The 15375-nt window shown below is 40.7% G+C and overlaps 1 protein-coding gene across 5 annotated transcripts in view; it reads left to right on the forward strand.

The window, feature by feature from the left end:
• Positions 1–12684, forward strand: part of LOC137293930 (reticulon-1-A-like) — a 37756-nt gene extending 25072 nt beyond the window's left edge. For all 5 annotated transcript variants that reach the window (XM_067824789.1, XM_067824791.1, XM_067824792.1 and 2 more), the window contains 6 exons: positions 2415–2622; positions 3382–3520; positions 5600–5669; positions 6002–6048; positions 9964–10022; positions 11591–12684. In XM_067824789.1, coding sequence (XP_067680890.1) covers positions 2415–2622; positions 3382–3520; positions 5600–5669; positions 6002–6048; positions 9964–10022; positions 11591–11639 — 572 coding nt within the window. In that variant the 3' untranslated portion in view covers positions 11640–12684. The remainder of the gene's footprint in view (positions 1–2414; positions 2623–3381; positions 3521–5599; positions 5670–6001; positions 6049–9963; positions 10023–11590) is intronic.
• The last annotated feature ends 2691 nt before the right edge of the window (positions 12685–15375 follow it).

The following is a 15375-nucleotide window of genomic DNA, read 5'->3' on the forward strand; positions in this document are numbered from 1 at the left end:
ATTGAGATCTTTAGATCTGTGTTTGGCTTTGATATGAAGTCATTGTTAACTTTGTAATCAAAATTTGAAAATATAACATGAGTGGATAAGATTTAGAAATTTTACATTTTTAAAGCCAAATATAAGCGTATTTGCATTCATCAATGGTCTACAGATGTGCTTTCATGAAGCATGAATGTTTTGGGTTTTTTTTAACAATTTATGTAACTAAGTAAATTGAATATGTAACACACATGGCCAAATCTCTTCATCAGTAGCTTCCTTGACAGTGTGAAAAAAAAAAAAATAGCAACAGTGGTTGATAGTATGGAAGACATGGATGAACATCTAGTAGTTCATCTGTTATGGCCAAATGCTTCAATTGATGCTCTACATCATGGCATCCCTGTATGAAATTAAGAAGCTGACACGGAACTTGATGAGGTCCGGTAATTCATAGGCCCCCCTTGTCTGCTATCCCATCAGTAAGTAGGGAGGCGGAGTGCGTGGAGGTGTTCTTGGGAGTTTATAAGCAGGACATGGCTACTGAGTAGCACAGTATGCATCCCTGTGTTAATGGAAGAGAAGTCGTACATCAAAGCAGTTGCTTGTCCTCAAATCTGTTTGCAGTGTATTTATAGCTTCACTTAACTGTTATATCAACATAATGTGTTGATGAACCGTGACATATTGAGTGTCCTGCCTCTGTGTTAGAACGTGAACCATTCAAGCATGGCTTGCTGTGCACTATAAGTGTGAACAGGTGTAAATAATGAAGAAAAGTGATGGGATGTTTGAACTTATGAACCCTTTTTAGCCTTTACATTATTAATGGTTTGATGTTGAGTGTAACTTTGAAATGTAGCTTTGTCAATTGGAACATTTAATGAAATTGCATGTTGACTTGATTGAGATAAAATATAAAAATGGAAAAGTAAATAATAGGAATGACAAATCTTTATGGATGGTGAGCTTTAATGAGCGATACTGACATTTCCGTTTAGATAGTTGAACTGCTTTCAAGCATTTTGTCATTCCTATACCTTAGAACTTCTGGAATGACTCTCAAACAGTTCTTCTGAAATATCTTGTTCAAAGAATTTTGTTGTGAATACCTGGACTGTCAAGGTGTGTAAACTGCATGTGGTGCCATGACTAGTTTATCATCCCATAGAAGCTTTGAGTACAAATTCCTTTGTGTGAAACTATGACAAAAGATAAATAGTCTTTACTGGCACACAACCTGTCATATTTGTTTGTAAGCCTGTTTTGAAGTGCAACGTCCCCTAGTAAGCTTACTATTGAATATTGAATGTTGCCCCAAGTGCCACTTGATACATTCCAGCTATTGCAACTAGTGTCAAGGCTAGCTGTAGGCGCCCTGCGCAGCATCAGTTGTTGCCATGGCAGCCCATTATGCATTACGCCTTGTTATGAATAGATCACTGTTGTGAGCGGCCCATTACTCTGACAGTTTTCCATTAAGCAGTGACCCAACTTATGCATTTTTTAGCATTGGTGAATGATATTATTCATTTATGCTAATCATATATCTGTCAGAAAATGGTAATTAAGATAAAGCAAACTAAGATGGTTGAAGCTATTTAAGAGTGACCTCATGTACTGACATTGTTGGGTGTCTTCTGTCATGTTCACTGAGATGCATGATTGCTTTTGCTGCAACATGCGAGCCTAAGGTCAAAATCTCAGATCCCAACTGCATTTGGCATATATTTCAGAGTTACCATGACATGTACATTGTTGTTCGTGCTCTGTATTAGATTCAATGTATACCTGTTCTCGTCCCTCATCTTCTTCAATCAGTGAGAGTGACCTTGAGGAGTCAGGTCAGTGTGACATTACTGGTGTTAAGCTTCTGCCAGTTTCAATGAATAAAGGATGCCACTTAAAATAAAGGGGAAATGAGAAGCTCTTGTTACAGAAGATGTCATTTGCTCATACTTCACTCAAGTAGGATTGAAATGGGACTGGTATTTCATGGTTCCTTTTGAATAGTCTTGATCGTTAATTCCAAACTTGAAAATCACCAACATTACATAGCTTGAAAAGCCAAGAATGACATGCCAAATTATGCAAGTGCTTTTGTGAAAATATATCTTGATTGTTTTTGGATTTTGTTTCTGATGAAATGCTAATAAATACAACTAAAAGATCATTAAAAATGACAGTTGGAAGCCATGAAAGGTCTACAGATTTAGTGTTCTTTGGGTGAATCTTGTTACTCAGGATTTTCTTCTTTGACAATGTTTAAATATTTGTGTCTATCAAATGTTATTTAACTTGTTTTGAATGTACTTAGTTGCTGGTTAGATTCATTAGAAAAACTGATGTACATGTATGAACATGATAGCTTGAAATATGTTTTCACATGGTAGAAATGTTTATATTCTACATGAACTGTTTGTCTGTCTTAGTTTTGGAGCTGATATACTGGCGTGATGTTCGGAAGACAGGTGTGGTGTTTGGCAGCATGATGTTCGTGCTTCTCTCTCTGGCGTTCTTCTCAGTGCTCAGTGTGGTGGCATACCTGTCTCTTGCCATGCTCACTGTCACACTCAGCTTTAGAGTCTACAAGAATGTCATGGCTGCCGTTCAGAAGACTGGCGAGGGACACCCATTCAAGTAATTAATCCCAATTTGTGAAAAATAAATGCTAATATAAAGGTTGTGATGGTATGATAAGGAAGGACATTTTACTTCATGCGCCCATGGCATAATGGTTACAAAATTTATTGACAATCTTTGGCAGATATGGGCCACAAAACTTCACTGTCTGGGCCATTGATAATTTCACTGTGCCATAAGTTCTCATAACCTTACAGACTTATGAAGATCTGACTAAGAATTGATGCAGTTACCCATGCTTGTAAGAGGTGACAGAATCGATCAGGCCATCATTTCCCAATGGTGTAGATTAATGCTCCAGAGTGTGGAGCACATAAAACTAAACTCACTCATAACCTTACAATGACTGCAGAGGATAAATAGTTTATTCTTTGTAGTTGTTTTTCTTGAAACTTCAAGCATTAACTTGATCAAGCCAGTTCAAACTGCATTTTGGAAGAATTTGAATGATAACATGATTGACTTTGTATGAATGAATACTGTAGTTTTAACAAAGATGGCTGCAAATCAGTGACTCATTGGTCAAATGAAGTTAAATTGTAATAGGAGCAGTCTATGTAAATATTTTTTGTGTAGATGAAAAAAATACTACATATGCAGATCCTGTATTGCAGTTTTAATGATGTCCATTTTGAAACGAATATGCCTGAATTGTACATAAAAAGTGACTGCCCCAGCCTCTGCGTAATGTAAACACCACTCGTTAGTGATTACCCCATTTCAAACATGTAATTCTTTATGATCTTCACCTTTCAGGCAATATCTGGAAATGGACCTTGACCTTAAACAGGACAAAGTTCAGCCAGTTGTGGAGACCATTCTGAAGCACATTAATTGCACAGCAAAGGAAGTTCGCAGGCTCTTCCTCATCGAGGATCTTGTTGACTCCATTAAGGTCAGTACAAGGGATATGATTATTACTGACATTTAGAAAGATAATCCTAAAGATTAAAATTTTAATGACTGTTAATCATGAACCTTGCATGTCTCCTTGACTGACAAACATAAGATGGTGGGATCAGCAAGTGGTTAAAATGTGTGCTTGACATACTAAAAACATGGGTATGATTGAAACCTATTTCTGGTGTCCTCAGCTGCTGGAATAATGCTTAAAGGTCACATGCAACCAAACAATCAAACATAATTAAAACACATTTATCACTTATTCGTGACATATAATATACACTGATGCTTTTAAAAACAGAAATAAACAAAATTATAAGCGTACAATCGCGATTCAAAAGTGCAATATATTGTACTTGGGCTTACTTCCCCCAAAACGAAGCCCTCGGGAGACTGATCCCAGTCATAGCGGGTGGATATGCACTCAAGTGTAACGACGGCTTCCGATTGGCTGTTTCATTTGCTGATATGCTGAGGGTTCATTGTGTGTACAGAAAGATAGTCTGTTTGGTGAGCATTTTAGAAGTATAGCCAGTCACAAGAAAGTAAGATTTGTGCTCGATCCAATCAAAAGTCATGTCAGTAGAGATGGTGAACTACTGTGTGGCTGGAATCTGTCATTCGTCCAAGTACAAAGCAGGACTTGAAACTGACAAGAGTTTGCACCAGTTTCCGTCAGATCCAGTCATCCGAAAAAAATGAATGTAGTTTGTTTGCAACCCACAGACATAAAAAAACATGTCATGTGTATCACATGTGCCTAATTACATAATGTGGCAGACACGGGACTCGGGTGCACGAGTCATAAGTCAACTTATTTTCTTTATGTCGTATAGTCTGATAGGTGTCAAGTTCAAATTGCATGTGGTCAATGATTGAAGCTGTGTATTGCATGTTGTCTTTAGAAGACAGGCAGACAGACATATAGGTGTGAATAAACCAGACACTGAGCTTTCTCTGTGACAGAGACTGCTTACCACAATCAGCAAGTTGTTTTACGTAACGAGTAGATTATTTACTTGTTTGTGTACACATCCAAGATTAGACTACTGCTCATGACCTCAGACGCTGGGCATGCATACTGTTTCAAGCTCCACAAACCTATTCACTGTGCATGCATTATGGACGCAGCGCAGCACAGCTGTTGAAACCAGTTTTCCCCCCAGCGCTGGGGGGAATTTAGTGAAACGTTTGAACTCCGATTTCGCGGGCTTTCTTTTTCATGGCGTTTTAAGGTTGAATTGGCATTTTTTATGATTTGTTTCGGTAAGTGCATACCTAAAGGTACCAGAATCTGCAAAGTTGTGTTTTACATTGCATGTGACCTTTAAAGTGTCATAAATCCAGAATCTTTGACTCCTTTTTATACTTTTATGTACTGCTTGGAACTGTTCAAGCATAATGTAACAGCTTTAAGAGGTCAAAGGAAGTTGCCTAAACTAATACATTCTTTATTTCATGGTTCCTTTTTTGGGGATGCTTTATCTCCATCAACATAAGTTATGCCTTGTATGCCATCATTCCAAAGTGTAATCGTTCCAGTTGTGTCACATGCTTCCTTACTTGCAACAGCCCCTTTCAAATGTTGAAATTATTCTGCAAATGTCTCCACCAGTGACAACTTAGTTTTCGAAACATCTCATATGTTTTTGTCAGATGTTTTAGCATTGTTCATTGATAACCTTTGAGGCAACAATAAGATCTTATTTAACTCTTTCCAGTTTATTCCTTTAGTGTTTTAATGATTTCACTTCCATTCATTTGCTGTCATAGATAATGGGATTCCAAGGTGAAATTGCCTCGAGTTACAAATGCTTGCATTGTTGATTGACTGGAATGGCTACTTTTGCGAGTTTGGGTCAGTGTGCCCTGTTATGTGAAAGGTTGTCTGAAATGTCATGTATGTCTTGCCTGGACTGAATGCCCTTATGTAGAATGTTGCTGACTGTGCTGTATTAAAGTATTCGCTAGTTACTTTGGTTGATACCTTAGGGTTTCTAATGAAGTTGTGATAGCAAAATAAGTATGTTATATCGACTCCTTTGTGAATACTTGTGTCCATTTCTTGCAGTTTGGCCTGCTTCTTTGGGTCCTCACATATGTTGGTTCGTGGTTCAATGGAATGACACTTATTATCCTTGGTAAGTGAACCCTCCTCACCCACCTATTCCAAAGGTTTTACAATCAAAATTTTTTTTCAGGCAGTAGAAATGTTTTAAAAATTTAAAATTTCCTCACCTGTTCATCTGTCATTAACTTTTCCCTTTTTCATTTTTTACATCTCCTCTGAAACTATGTGGCATGTGAATCTGAAACTTTGTGTGAATGATCTCAGCCTTCTCCCTCTAAGATGTGCTCACAGAATTTGTGTTTTTCAAAATGATGAAAATCAGTGACACATGTGTTTACCATTTGCTTCAACCATTGCTGTACTAGAATCCCTATTAACATAATGTGATGTCTTTTTTTTCAGCTGTTGTTGCAATTTTCACATTACCCAAGGTGTATGAGACTTACAAGGTAAGTACAATTGTTTTGTATTATCTGTCATGACATACAGTTGTTTGGGTGAACATTAATGTCCTCGTTGGACTTTCACAGCTTTATCTTTATAACTTTAGATCTATGTGTGACTGACAAGTGTATAAGAATGAAGATTTTTATGGATATCAACTTCTTTATGAGAGAACACAACGTTTCGGAGTTAATGCTTACTCCTTCATCAGGTGATTGAGAAAGGGATACAGAGGTGTATTTATATGTACAGGTAAAACAATAACAAAGTAACAAGTGGAATGAGTTAACGAAAGGTAGTATAAACAAGCACTGATAGGAAGCCGATAGTTAAGATAACAATGATGGAAGCCAATGGTAATGCATTACAGTTGATTGGATATGTTTACATAACATGATTGGGGATAAGGATGGAAGCCAATGGTGATACATTACGCATGATAGGATGATGTACATAACACACGATAGGGGGTGAGCATGTTACATGAGGGTTGGTGATGTACAAACACAAGTATGTACTCGGGTAGATAGGCTATACATGAATTACATAGATAGAATGTACACAGGTAGATGAGATTAATTTATCAATAAGTCCCAGGCACTTGGTAGGTACACTCCTTGGTCGCGGTTGATGGCTGGTTTCTGTCTCCGGATCTCGATGGCCTCTTGCAGTTTCCTTTGGCGCCAGTTGTTGTTGTTGGTAGATAGTATCCTAGTGTCCTCCCATCGAATTGAGTGTTCAGGGTTCTTGAGAATGTGTTCAGAGATGGCCGATTTCTGGTCGAGTTTCCTGACTGAGGTCTGATGTTCCTTCATTCTGGTGTTGATTGGTCTCAGCGTTTCTCCAATGTATAGGTCGCCACAGTTGCAAGGGATCTGGTAGATGCATCCTCTCGGGTTAGGGGTGTTCACAGCTGGGTCCTTTACCGTTGGCTTTTAGGTAGGTCTTGATGGTCTTGCCACTGGAGAAGGTGACATGGATGCTGGCTTTGGTCTTGATGAGGCGTGATATTTGATGACTGATGGGGCCAAGGTAGGGTATGGTTACTCTGATGGGTGATGGAGAAGGTTTGGGGCGGGGTTCTCGGTCCTTAAGGGCCTTGTTGATGGTGGCTGTGACGAGCTGGGGAGGGTAACCGTTGAGTGTGGTGAATGTCTTTCTGAGGTGGTCCAGTTCATTGTTTAGGGCATCGGGGTGGCAGAGGGCTTTGGCACGTCTGGTAAGGGTGGCGATGATAGCTTGCTTGATCTGAGGGTGGTGGCAGGAGTTGTAGTGGATGTACTGGTCGGTGTGCGTCGGCTTGCGGTAAACTGAGGTTCTAAGTCCATCGTCTGTGGTGTGGAGGTATACATCAAGGAAGGGCAGGTGTTGGTTGGTCTCAGTCTCCATGGTGAACTTGATTCTTGGATGTTGGTCGTTGAGGTGGTTGAGGAGCTCATTGGGGTCGTTGTCATAGGCGATGGTGGTGAAGGTGTCGTCGACTTTGCGGTACCAACAGAGGGGCTGGAACGGAGCTGTGGAGAGGGCTGCTTCCTCAAAGGAGGTCATGAAGATTTCTGTAATGAGAGGAGAAAGAGGTGAGCCCATGGGGAGACCGTGGATCTGCTTGTATATCTTACCATTGAATGTGAAGTAGGAGGTGTCAAAGCAGCTGCGGGCGAGGTTGATGATGCTGTCTATGGTGAGCTGGGTGTCCAAGTCATCTATCCGGTTGGCTAACTTGCTGCGAAGGATGTCCAGGGCTTCTTCTAGTGGGATGTTGGTGAAGAGGTCCACGACGTCGTAGCTGACCATGGTGCCTGTGGGGTTGGATTCTTTCAGCTGGTTGACAAAGGATGAAGAGTCGCTGATGTAGGACTTGCCATCTTTGCCAAGTGGAGCGAGGAGACGTGTGAGGAACTGGGCGGTGTTGTAGAAAACTGAACCTCTTGAGCAGACTAGGATCCGGGCTTTGGGCGGGTTCTTGTGGATCTTGATGGTGGCTCTTCCGTATGGGGCTTGGGAGTTGATAGGGTTCAGCTGGTTGAAGATGATGTCGTTGATTTCTCTCTTCTCATGGAGGTCCTTCAGGGTTTTCTTGTGTTGTCTTTCCAGTCTGGCCGTCGGATCTTTCTTGATATTGAGGTAGGTGGTGGTGTCTGAGAGGCTGTTGTTGACGAGCTGGAGGAATTCCGGGGTGTCCATGATGACTGCTGCTTTGCCCTTGTCAGCTTCGGTGATGGTGATGCTGTCATCCTTCTTGAGTTCGGTGATGGCCTGTCTCTCTTGGTGCGTGAGGTTGGGGCGGGGCTTGGGAGCTTGCTTGATGGTGTCTATAATCTGGTGTCGGAGGTAGTCTACGTTGCCACTGGGAGCCAGTTGTTGAAGTCCACTTTCAATGCTGGTGATGAAGGCATCTGTGTTGATCTTGGCGGCGACTGGGACATACTTCAGGCCTTTAGCAAGGAGGGATGTCTGAGATGGTGTGAGAAGCTTGCTGCTGAGGTTGATGACTGTCTTGAGGTTGGTGTTGTTGTTGTCAGCTTCGGGAATGTTGACGCACACCGACCAGTACATCCACTACAACTCCTGCCACCACCCTCAGATCAAGCAAGCTATCATCGCCACCCTTACCAGACGTGCCAAAGCCCTCTGCCACCCCGATGCCCTAAACAATGAACTGGACCACCTCAGAAAGACATTCACCACACTCAACGGTTACCCTCCCCAGCTCGTCACAGCCACCATCAACAAGGCCCTTAAGGACCGAGAACCCCGCCCCAAACCTTCTCCATCACCCATCAGAGTAACCATACCCTACCTTGGCCCCATCAGTCATCAAATATCACGCCTCATCAAGACCAAAGCCAGCATCCATGTCACCTTCTCCAGTGGCAAGACCATCAAGACCTACCTAAAAGCCAACGGTAAAGGACCCAGCTGTGAACACCCTAACCCGAGAGGATGCATCTACCAGATCCCTTGCAACTGTGGCGACCTATACATTGGAGAAACGCTGAGACCAATCAACACCAGAATGAAGGAACATCAGACCTCAGTCAGGAAACTCGACCAGAAATCGGCCATCTCTGAACACATTCTCAAGAACCCTGAACACTCAATTCGATGGGAGGACACTAGGATACTATCTACCAACAACAACAACTGGCGCCAAAGGAAACTGCAAGAGGCCATCGAGATCCGGAGACAGAAACCAGCCATCAACCGCGACCAAGGAGTGTACCTACCAAGTGCCTGGGACTTATTGATAAATTAATCTCATCTACCTGTGTACATTCTATCTATGTAATTCATGTATAGCCTATCTACCCGAGTACATACTTGTGTTTGTACATCACCAACCCTCATGTAACATGCTCACCCCCTATCGTGTGTTATGTACATCATCCTATCATGCGTAATGTATCACCATTGGCTTCCATCCTTATCCCCAATCATGTTATGTAAACATATCCAATCAACTGTAATGCATTACCATTGGCTTCCATCATTGTTATCTTAACTATCGGCTTCCTATCAGTGCTTGTTTATACTACCTTTCGTTAACTCATTCCACTTGTTACTTTGTTATTGTTTTACCTGTACATATAAATACACCTCTGTATCCCTTTCTCAATCACCTGATGAAGGAGTAAGCATTAACTCCGAAACGTTGTGTTCTCTCATAAAGAAGTTGATATCCATAAAAATCTTCATTCTTATGTATTTTCACTTCTAAATGACATTCAAAGACCTGACAAGTGTATGTTCAGATAAGTTATCTTTAAGTCTTTTGTGTACTTTATCTATGAGGTAAGTACTGTAATTACCTTTAAATGGCTGAGATGTACAGTGTAATAGTATTAGTTTAACTCCCAGATTTTCAGATCTGTTTCTTTTGAGATTCAATGAGTTTTCATGTGTTATCCAAATATTCACAGGTTCAGATCGATAACTACATCAACATGGCACAAAGTCAGCTCAACAACATTATTGCACAGTGAGTCCATGTTCATTTATTAAAAGAATATTATGCAGCAATTCATTATATCTCCCAGAGGGATCATCTATTTTAGGTCCCATTTGAAGAAAAAGCTTAAGTTTCAAATTTTCATTTGAATGGGTCCATTAGCTGGTTGTAAACAATAGATATCAGGGCAACTGATTCGATATCTCTCAAGTTATGAAAATATAATTTCATTGTTGGTTACAAGTTTTTGACTTCACAGTTTATTTCATCCTCAGTAGCTCCAGGGTATACGTTCATCTCCACTAAACCCTATATACCTCTAGGTCTGATCATTTTATTACGTCCCTTTGCAAGCTTCGCATTCTCACAGTAGCCAATCAGCTAAACAGCCATTGCAATTGAGCTTGCCAGTGTCAACAAAGATGGTGATAGTAGCTGTGAGGTTTGTTTGAAGGTGACTCAAATTTTGGGAAATCGTACAGACATATTGACAGGTCGGAAACTTTAAAAATTGATATGTGCAAGGAGACCTACCTTTTTCAGAGGACCTCTGCATGATTTTTGTTGCCAGATTTACTCATTTAAATAATTTAAAAAGGGATGGTGCGTTGTGACTAGTACACTCAACTTCCCTGTGTAAACACATGATTGGATAAAAGCCAGCCAAGGGAGGTAATAAATTTGTCGTGCCGAGTTTGAGATATCGAGGATGAGTTTAATTCAGTTAAAGTATTCATAAGTATTTTTTTTTTAAATTCAGTGATGATTTAAATGAAATATTGATGTAAAATTAACCCTTATGCCACTTGGTGTCCGAAAGTGACCACCTGCTCATGGCAGAGACTTTTATTTCACCAAAGCTGTATACATAGGAAAACTCCATGATTTCAAGCTTGCCACGGTGGTCGTTTAGCCTAGTGGTTTAAGTGTGCGTTTATCATGCTGAAGACACAGATTTGATTTCCCACATGGGCACAATTAGTGAACCACATTTTGGTTGTCTACTGCCATGATATTGCTGGAATGTTGCAAAAAGCACATAAAACTAAAGTCACTGGAGCTTGCCTTGCACATGAAAATGCTATGTTGTTACTGCAACATTAGGGGTAGATAGGCCTTCAGCAACCCATGCTTGCCATAAAAGGCGACTATGCTTGTCGCAAGAGGTGACTAATGGGATCAGGTGGTCAGGCTCGCTGACTTGATTGACATATGTCATCAGTTCCCAATTGCGCAGATCGATGCTCATGTTGTTGGTCACTGGATTGTCTGGTCCAGACTTGATTATTTACAGACCGCCGCCGTACAGCTGGAATATTGCTGAGTGCGGCATAAAACTAAACTCGCTCACTAAATCATAAGTGAGTGACATAAATCAACATGAAAATGCGTTGTTTTAACTGTGACATTAATCAACATGAAAATGTGCGGTTATAACTGCAACATTAATCAACATGAAAATGCCATGTTATAACTGCGACATTAATCAACATGAAAATGCCATGTTGTAGTTGGAATTGGGTTTTAACGGTTATACTCGCCTCTTTGCTCTTTGTGTTATTACAATCCTCACAATACTGATAATACTGATGTTCCAGGGTGCAGGCTAAAGTTCCCTTCCTGAAGAAAAAGGAAAAGGCACAGTGAATGAATAAACCACCTGATTGAGCAGCAGGTACAGAATAGTCACTGATGTCTTGGTGAAGCTTCATACGTCTGACATGTCTGTCCATCTGTGTGTTCGTTGGTTGTCCGTCAACATTGTTGGCGGTAGCGGGTTGGTGTCAAGTGCTGCCTTATTTGCATTATTTCAAGAAAAAAAGAGGTTTTTTTTGTGGACTTTTTGTATGCAAGCAAGATATAAAGAATGTGGCTACTTCGTGCATTTGTGCATTGTAAACATAGTTGCTGTGGAGCACAGTAGAGGCCAATCTCTCTGTGACTTTTGTCCAACCATTTTGCTGTAGTCAGGAGTTTCTTACATTTGTTTTTTAGACGCCAGTGTATGCAACAGCTGTTCATCCAAGTATAAAGATCTCAGTTGATTTATTTCATGAAAGTTACCATGTTCTCCCATTGCATCGTACTTGGTCTTTCCATGGTGATGTGCTGGTGATCATTAGGACGTGAACAACAAAACACAGAGAAGATAATTATCCCCGTTTGTATTGTACTTGTAAACAATTGCAATATTTATATCACTTGTAAATGATGCTTGTATAGTGTAGTGTGTTGAGTGTCAGGGTGAACAATGAAGGTATTGTCATCACCATAGTCACAGGCTGTTACTATGGAGACGTAGTTGTCGTACATATGTACATCCTTGTCATCCATGTTCCGTGATTCAACCAATAGATGTAGTGTTGTACAGTCAGATTTTCAACCAATAGTTTCTGGACTTTGTTTTCATTGTAGATGGCATACATTATTTTCTAAGATTTATCTCATACATTCACATGTAATATGACGATGTAGTGCTTCAGTTTGGAATTCTTGCTCAAAATTTAGTGTGGTATGTTTGATATTTTGCATGTAGAGCTGACATTTATATTCAAGCCAATAAATAACCCAGCACGCTATCTGTGGGTTGATTTCACCTATTATGAAAGACATTTCTCCAAACCTTTTTCTTAATCACTGGATTGTCAATGCATTTGAACTTGACTGTGAATAAAATTTCTGTAAAAGCTTCTTCAGTGAGTTTGTTGGATGTACATTTTGTGAAATCCTTAATGAGCTGTTTTCAGATGTTGAACCAACTGAGGAATTTGCTGGAACATTGCTGAAAGCAGCAATTATCAACAAGCCCACAACCAACAACTGGACCAGAAGGGATGGATATATAGTGTTATTGTTGGATATCCACTTCCTCTGAAAGCATGGCAAGATGTATCCAGAATGCATTGTCTTTATTAACCATGGATACTGTAAACTAACAGTGACAACACAGACACAACTGGAGCTTCTTTGATGAAGGTTTCATCATGTTATATTCCGGATTACAGTTTATCAGTATGTTACATATTCTGATACAGAAGCCATATTCACACTGTTGAATTTGCTTTTATCACCACACTTTCAGCATTGACATCAGGACACAATAGTGGAATGTAGATGTGGCCATGCCTTCTGCAGTAGAGTATTTGAGGGAATGAACCACACATCACCCATGGCTTGAGAATGCAGATGGGAGATAATGCAATTCGCTGTGCAGTTGCCTGCCATAGGGGAATGAAACCCACATTTCCATTTGACATATACCTAAACATTTCTGCATGCCAGAGATGATAGTTGGAAAAGAATGATAAACTCGCTGTGCAGAGTTGCGTCCCTTGGGCATGACATGAACCTGTAACCTGGGTTGTGTACCAAATTCTCCAAGATTGTGTTAAGGTTTGCCAGCACCACTCCCTTGCTTGTGATTCACCACAGTTGTATTGAGTAACCTACTCCAGACATTTTGTGATATGCACATTTATGGCGCTTTTGTTTATATTTACAAAGTGACGCGCACAAACACCCCGCATGACGACTAAATTGATGGCACCCCTACCTCCTCAAAACAAAATGGATGACACTAGCCGCAACCATCCCCTCACACCAGCCCAAACACACGCATTGAACAATCGGTGACCTGCTCCCCCTTCAGATTCGTCGTTAGCCGCGATGTGGCCCTTTATCCAGTGAAGACATGACTGCGATGCAGTCATTTACAGTCAGGATGTCAGGACATGTTTGGACCGCATCGCGGCTCTCCCCAAAATTTTCGTGTGCCCATGCCGTGGATCTTCTTGTGGCTCAAGCGTTCGACGACGAAGACCGGGTTCGAAACAATGCGTGACGCCTTTGCCTGGTGTCACCCACCGTAACATTGCTGTTACCCAGCTTGCTCACTCTTGTAGCAGGATGCAGTACTTGCTACACGCCTCACAATTTACTAAGAACAAGACCGTTCAGTACTATATTCCAGGTCATCAGCACACTTTCACGACGAACTTGCGTACTAGAAGACACGACGGTAATCAATGGACAGTCGTGCATATCTAGTAGTCAAATGTTGGCAAATGTTCGATAATTTAATTGCCAGTCTAAGTTATACCATATGCAATAAACCCATCGTCAAGTTGATAGAGATAAAAATTCACTAGGCAACTGAAGAAGAGTAAATGCGTGCAAAATAGCATGACAACGGAAATAGATTGTTTCGCGGTTCAACTGCATTAGTCTTGTATAACGTCTGGAATGTGTATATGTTTTATGAAAACTCCCAACAACGACAGCCATCTTTTCCTCCACAAAATGTATCTACACTAGTCACAACACAATAGAACGAAAGACTCGTCTAAGTAACCATGGTCTGTGGTTGTACCGTCCTGAAAACAGCCAAGATCGGTACAAGTACCCTGTCTGCTTCACAGACGCTAATCGATAATATATCGCTCGGCAACATTTCGCTCTTTAGAAAAGATTTCTATGCAGCACATGTTAAGGCATTCAATGAGAGCTTACGCTACACGATAATATTCAAAGTGCAAATGCTTTGGATCCCTTGTTATGTTTACCTTAGCAACCGATGCTTGTTGCGAGAGGGTGGGGTAAAGATCCATGGGTTCTTTACTGTATCTCACCGTACACTAAGGAACAGTAGATGTTTGTTCGTTGTTTAGCGCCGCACTCAGCAATATGTCCGTCACGTTATTTCTAAATAATCGACATTTTACCAGACAATCCAGTGGTCAACAGCATGAGCATACGCAACTGGGATACGGTGACATGTGTAAACGAAGACAGCGAGCCTGACCACTCGATCCCATTAGTCGCAATATCACTACAAGCATGGGTTGCACTTAATATTTTGCACCTACTCTGTTCCGGATCTTCGCCGACAGATGCTCGTATTATACTGACTATGGTTTCTGGTCCAGACTCGATTCTGTACCACTGATTGCGAAATTCACGCTAAGCAAACACAAATGTATGGACGGTATTATCAAAGTTTTAATCACCTACCTTTTACTGATCATTTCTATAGGATGCACCGCCATGATTTCATGCATAACTGACACACTACCAAACCACGGATACCAATATTCCAATTCTGAAACGAACTTTCGCTTGTCCTCCATTCAGAAGATAAAAATCGAACCATATATTTAACCCTAAACATGTGGCACGCTGTGGTACACTTTCTAATCCCATTTCCTAAAACCAGCTGTATATTTTGATTCTTGGAATGAATACTCAAACTATTTAAACATACCCAAAGGGTTGGGGTGAATCAGCTACTGTGATCTTTGGTGGGATATCTCTAATGCATTTATAATTTATTCTCATTCGTTTTATATTTTACCTATATGACGCTAGACGATCCCATGTTTTCGTG

This window comes from Haliotis asinina, chromosome 8 (assembly GCF_037392515.1).
Source record: "Haliotis asinina isolate JCU_RB_2024 chromosome 8, JCU_Hal_asi_v2, whole genome shotgun sequence".
NCBI lineage: Eukaryota > Metazoa > Mollusca > Gastropoda > Lepetellida > Haliotidae > Haliotis > Haliotis asinina.